At 32.8% G+C, this 6,437-nt stretch overlaps 1 protein-coding gene across 1 annotated transcript; it reads right to left on the bottom strand.

The window, feature by feature from the left end:
- Window positions 1-400: 400 nt before the first annotated feature.
- Window positions 401-6,087, bottom strand: LOC134723258 (uncharacterized). Its single transcript, XM_063586878.1, has 4 exons — window positions 6,040-6,087; window positions 2,468-2,603; window positions 1,227-1,976; window positions 401-501 (listed from the first exon to the last, which is right to left on the bottom strand). Exons 1-4 carry the CDS (start codon window positions 6,068-6,070, stop codon window positions 435-437), a joined length of 984 nt encoding a protein of 327 aa, XP_063442948.1. The 5' UTR covers window positions 6,071-6,087; the 3' UTR covers window positions 401-434.
- Between the last annotated feature and the right edge of the window lie 350 nt (window positions 6,088-6,437).

Here is a 6,437-nt window from a genome sequence, read left to right as displayed (position 1 = left end):
CAGAACTAAAAGCAGTCAGCCGACAATTTTTGCTTAGATGACTGATTTGTAGATCTTATTGTGCTCAATGTTTATTCTTGTTTAGATTTCTCTTTTTCTTTCTCTTTCATAGTTGGTATTCAAAAAACTGCGAAATAATGTTTTACAAGAGAAATAACTCCTATAAGGGGTCATTCAACAATTTCAATTTTGAATATCATATTGTTTAGATCATTTTTACTGCTGAAATTTCCTCTTCATCTAGTAATTTATCTAGTGATTATTTTCAAATACATGTATACGTATATTCAATACCACAAGAAAGCTGAAACGAGTGGCCTTGTCAGTACAGTTCCAATAACATTGAGAAACAAGTCAAATAAAGTTATTTCATTGTTTAATTTTCTTTTAATAAGTATACGTAGAATATATAAACCTCGTATATTACATTTATGTCAACAATCTCCTTCCCGAACGATCGAAAGATTCGGATTGACACACTGAGCCTTGGTAAACTCGCATCTGTAAAAGAAAAAAATGTATTAGCAATGCAAAAGCATTATAGTTTGATTAAATTAATTCTGTGGTCGAATATAATACAGAAATAAAAATTATTACACAAATGAACTTATAAAACATAAAGACATGTTTTTGTCGAAATGCGCATCTGGTGCAGGAAAATTGGTACCGTTAATGTTATTACTAACACTGGGTCAATGCCTCTGCTGGTGGACTGTTAGTTCCGAGGGTATCACCAGCACAGAAATACGGATTTTTTTGTGTTATTAAAAGCTGATACAAAATGTTAGAAATTATCATGGATTAAGGAATGTATTCCCCTCACGCAAAGCTCGGACTCCAATCACGGATTTGGCTATACTTTTTGGACCTTTTGGATTATAGCTCTTCATCTTTTATAAAGCTTTGGATTTCAAATGTTTTGGCCATGAGCATCACTGAAGAGACATGTTTAGTCGAAATGCGCATCTGGAGCAGGAAAATTGGTACTGTTAATGTTTTTACCCAAGTACAGTTTTATTATAGTCTGAATATTTTGTTCATTGTTTACTATTTCTATTTGTGTCGTTTTTTTTATTAAGTGAACATATGTTCCTGTTAAGATTCAACTAAATACCTATGTTCCAATATCGTCACGTAAATACGCTATACTTAGTCAAAGATTATTTATACAAAGTGTTCACAAATGACTGTTAATGAATTGTTAAAAATATAAAGATTGTTTATACCTGTTTTTGTACGTTGTGTTATCAGATCCACACATATGTTCCTGGTCGCTTGAACAATTAATGACACCACTATTTTGGCAAAATACAGAAATTATCGCATCCGGTGTTGTTACACTTTGAGTTGGAGGACCCATGGTTAGTTTAACTGTTGTTGGACCCATTGTTGATTTCACTGTTAGTGGACCCATTGTTGGCTTAACAGTTGTTGTGCCCATTGTTGATTTCACTGTTAATGGACCCATTGTTGATTGCACTGTTAGAAGACCCATTGTTGATTTCACTGTTAGTGGACCCTTTGTTGGTTTAACTGTTAGTGGATCCATTGTTGGTTTCACTGTTACTGGACCCATTGTTGATTTAACTGTTAGTGGACCCACTGTTGGCTTAACTGTTGTTGGACCCATTGTTGATTTCACTGTAAGTGGAACCACTGTTGATTTCACTGTTAATGGATCCATTGTTGATTTAACTGTTAGTGGACCCATTGTTGATTTAACTGTTAGTGGACTCATTGTTGATTTAACTGTTAGTGGACCCATTGTTGGCTTAACTGTTAGTGGACCCATTGTAGGTTTTACTGTTGATGATACTAAATGTGACGAAGCGGCAGCCATAGTCGTAAAAAACTTTTGTGACGATCTTATCTGGGATACAGGAGTAACTGGAGATTGAATCATAGGATGAACACAAGTACAAACTGCCTCTAGATCAATAGAACTGTCTCTACACTTTGCTTGACTGTATGTACAACTAAAATATTGAACAATTATTATTTTTAAGTTAATAGTCCAATCTGCCGTTGATAAACTTGTTAACCCCACTGTTCCAGGTTAAGGGTACGGTTGAAATGCCTTTTACATGATTTACCCCACATGCCCGGCCATATTTTATATGTATGTGTCTGTCTCACGTCAGGAGCCTTTAGTGTAGTGGTTGGCTGTTGTTACTGTATTACGTTCATTGTTTTGTACATTAATAAGGTCAATTGTTTTCTCGTTTGAATTTGTTATACATTTGTTATTTCGGGACCTTTTATAGGTGAATATGCGATATGGGTTTTGGTCATTCTTGACGGCGATGCAGTTACCTATAGATGTTAATTTATGTGTCATTTGGTATTGTTTCATTGACAATCACATCACTTTCTCTTTCTATATTTGTGAGATGGAGTTGTTTTCCTAATTATTCTATAATTCATCAAATTCATCATTTCTGTCATTTAATAACCTTTTTGAACTTACAAGTTGTCGTAGATGTTTCTATTGTTATCTCGATATAGTTTATTTCCTGGTAAGGCTTCTGTCTTACAGTCTACATACATGATATCATCACAAATATTACGATTCAACAGCAATGATTGAATAAACCCAAGTAGTCCTACAAAATTAAAAAATAAATATTGGTTAGTTTTTTTAAGATATGCAAGTGAATAATTCATTATCAAAGTTACTTAGCTTATTTTTGACATAATTTTACCATAACTGCTGCTAAAAGTTAAGTATTATTCCAATCCTCACTTGCATTAATGATTGAATACATTTTTAATTGTAATCTAGATTTCTTATGTATTTCGTAACTAATGCCCCTTTAATTTTCAAAGTCAAAGCGGCCATTTTGCTAATGTGCTTTGTATATATGCTTTTAGGTTTATCTTTATGTTTGTAGTGATTAAGATAAGAGCAAAATGTTGACTGCTGTACCCCTATGTTTGAAATTTGTACCTATTATGTTCCACATTACAAAATGCCTGTACCAAGTAAGGAATCATATGACAATTGTTGTCCATTCGTTTTTATGCCCCACCTACGATAGTAGAGGGGCATTATGTTGTCTGGTCTGTGCGTCCGTTCGTCCGTTCGTCCGTCCGTCCGTATGTCCCGCTTCCGGTTAAAGTTTTTGGTCAAGGTAGGTTTTGATGAAGTTGAAGTCCAATCAACTTCAAACTTAGTACACATGTTCCCTATGCTATGATCTTTTTAATTGTAATGCCAAATTAGAGTTTTTATCCCAATGTCATGGTCCACTGAACATAGAAAATGATAGTGCGAGTGGGGCATTTGTGTACTGAGTCTTGTTTTTCTTCCATTTTCACTGCAAGAAGTAAGAAAATCAATTCTTCAATGCTTTACAGGTTCTTCTCTAGGATGCTACTGTATATGTTCCAAGCAAAAAGTTCTGGTAAATTGTTATCGGGAAAAAATCAACTGAATCAGCGTATAGTGTTAGTTTGTTCTCCTTAGTATGGTAATCGACGGGAGCACTAGGTTATCAGATTATGAATTGAAACGTTGCTATAGGAATACGTGTGTTGAAATGACCTGAAATATTGCTTACGAAATAAGATTTTTAACGTGGAAACCTCATTTTTTTTTTTGGGGGGGGGGGTCGTTGTTTTGATTGATGTTTGTATGAATTATATAGTTATTTGTGGTGTATGGTTATGCAGTGTTGTGGCTGGTGATACGAAATATTGTCACTTTAACTTATATCAACCAATCAACTCGTTTGTCGTATATTCTTTTTTTTTAAAGTCCGTTTATGTCAAATTACAGGTATATGTCTAAACTTAGAGCGGAGAAACCATCTCTTCTGTTTCTTTAAATTCTTGTTATGGTAAATAAATTTTAAATGGAATCCAATCAGAAAGGTTTGAAATGTTAATGTAAATGACATCATCAATATATCGTAATGTAAAGGTTATGCTATTGCTTTTTCATAAGCTTGATTATGACAAAAGTCTGAAGGAACTCCTACTCTTATGTAAATAAAAAGGACAACAGGGAGAGGCGCACAATTTGTGCCAAAAAGAATTCTGACAATTTGTTGAAAAAAGTTCAACAAATATGTTTTCAACAAGAAACTCCAGGTATAAACTTAGTTCGTTCTTATTGTTGTTATTGGTTTTGGTAGGCGGCTTTATACTTATGTAGTAATTGCGCCATAAACTCATATAATAAATGTTATGAATATATACGTTCAGTCCTATATTTTGGCGAGTAATTATATGAAACTGTGTTTAAGACCTGTATTTTTGGAAGCATAGAACAAGGCATGTGCTAGTTAAATGCTACAAATGTAAGGACGTCTCCCACGATTGTTGTAGCAAATACTTAAGTAAGGATTGATATTTTGTTGTTTTTTCTTTTTCATAACGGTTCCGTCTATCTTTCCAGATAAAATTTCCAAAAACATACTGGTATTTAGTGAATCCTCCGTCCCTTTTGTATACTTTTGAAATATTGTCATTATGGAGATTTTATTGATTCAATTGTTGTTTATACACAACAAAACATGTGTTTGCTACCAAGTAATTGCTGGTCACTCCGACTTCCAGTAGTTGGCTTTTAACGTGCTTCATTTGTATACCTTCTTTTATACTAAAACGGAGCTATATTTGTATTGAAACGCATAAGGTTTTCCAAATTTGCAACTTTTCTTTACACTAGGTTTCAGTAGCACGTGTATCTGTTAGATGTGTTGTTGCTCTTTGTATCGACCTTAAAAGAGGGACGAAAGATACCAAAGGGACAGTCAAACTCGTAAATATAAAACAAACATGGCTAAAAATGAAAAAGACAAACAGAAAAACAGAAAAACAATAGTACACATGACACAACATAGAAAAACTAAAGAATAAACAACACGAACCCCAGGGGTACCTCTTTTCAGATTAATATTTCACTGTAGACTCATCCTATGTTGTTACACCTTTGTTCTAGGTTCGGCTAAGGATGACCACTTTTAAATACAGTTTTGTTTAGTGGATTCAAAATCTACTAACATTTATATTTAAACATTGAAATGTTGCTTGAAGGTCTCATATCAGTGTAAGAAGGAGTAGGATGACTATTTATATATCGTATCCGTCACTGATGAATTATAAAATTCAAGCATTTTATTCCAAACTAGCAATTGAAATTGGAGAATGGTTTGACAATTTCTTATTAATATTACTATATTTTCAAATAGTAAAGAAACCAATTCGACACAGTCAGATAGAACATACAATACAGTTGTTTATATATTTAACGCTTAAATTTCACCTTGCCTGTGAGTTAAATATTGCAATAATGGTGGTATCATAGGAATGCTTAAGGACTTGGGATCACTTTAGAATCCTCTCAGAATATATTGTTTGAATATATAATACACGTGATTTTAAATAGAAGGTTATAATGTTAGCACAAATCATGATAAAGTATTGTTTTGATAGAAACGACTGTCACTTTTTTTTAAACTTCAGAAAATTAGACCGTTGGTTTTCCCGATTTAATGGTTTTAAACTAGTAATTTTTGGAACCTTTATAGGTTGTTGTTCGGTGTGAGCCAAAGCTCCGTGTTGAAGGCCGTACATTGACCTATTAAAGTTTACTTTTTTTTAAATTGTTATTTGGATGGAGAGTTGTCTCATTGGCACTCATGCCAAATCTTCCTAAATCTATGGATACTTGAAATTGCAGACTTAAAAATGAACTTACGGGGCTATGGTTTATCCCTAATACATTGTAATACACATATGTTAAGAAACTAGAATAATGTACTTAAACCCCTTTTGAACGCCATAAATCATACGTGTGAAAATTGGAAAAAATTTAGACCATTATAGAATACCTTACATTTATCAGGTTGAAAAGTTCACAGGTTGATCTTTCTGGTTAGATAGTAAACCTGCACTTATATTATAATTTTACTTTTAACATTCTGTCTTGTTTTGTTATCTATCATTATGTTGTATGTACCAAAAATTCTCAATAGACATTTTAACCCCAAAAAAATTGCTTGAACACGTCATATTAGAAATTTTAGTACTAACCGAAACATATCCATGTGTGTAGAATCTCCATGATACAATTTGAAACCAGATAAGATGATAAAAAAATTAAGTTAAAGGTCAACATATCAAAACTTTGAATATTAATACAAAGGGGGTTTCTTTCTTACCTGTAATTTATTTCAAGTTCTAATTGGAGAACACGAAACTTGTTTTTCAATTCTTACTTTATATAAACATTTAACTTGCCATTTGCGTTGGGTCTTTTTAAAATAGTTCTTGAAGTTTGAACGAACCTGTATGTTTAGCTTTAAGTCATTTTTACAACAAGTTCTTAATGAATCAAATAAGAAAATTTGGATTCAATAGCTATCAATGTTTATTGAATTTCATTATCCTCGTTTGATATTCCGGCAAATTTTAACATGGCAAAACGTTTC

This window comes from Mytilus trossulus, chromosome 6 (assembly GCF_036588685.1).
Source record: "Mytilus trossulus isolate FHL-02 chromosome 6, PNRI_Mtr1.1.1.hap1, whole genome shotgun sequence".
Taxonomy (NCBI): Eukaryota; Metazoa; Mollusca; class Bivalvia; order Mytilida; family Mytilidae; genus Mytilus; species Mytilus trossulus.
This window is presented reverse-complemented; position numbering and strand designations above follow the sequence as displayed.

Coding starts and splice junctions, on each gene's coding strand:
- LOC134723258 (XM_063586878.1), bottom strand. CDS start 6,070: ATGGAGATTCTACACACATGGATATGTTTCG. Junction 2,604..6,039: donor ACACACATGGATATGTTTCG/GTTAGTACTAAA, acceptor TTAATTTTGTAG/GACTACTTGGGTTTATTCAA. Junction 502..1,226: donor AACACAACGTACAAAAACAG/GTATAAACAATC, acceptor TTTCTTTTACAG/ATGCGAGTTTACCAAGGCTC.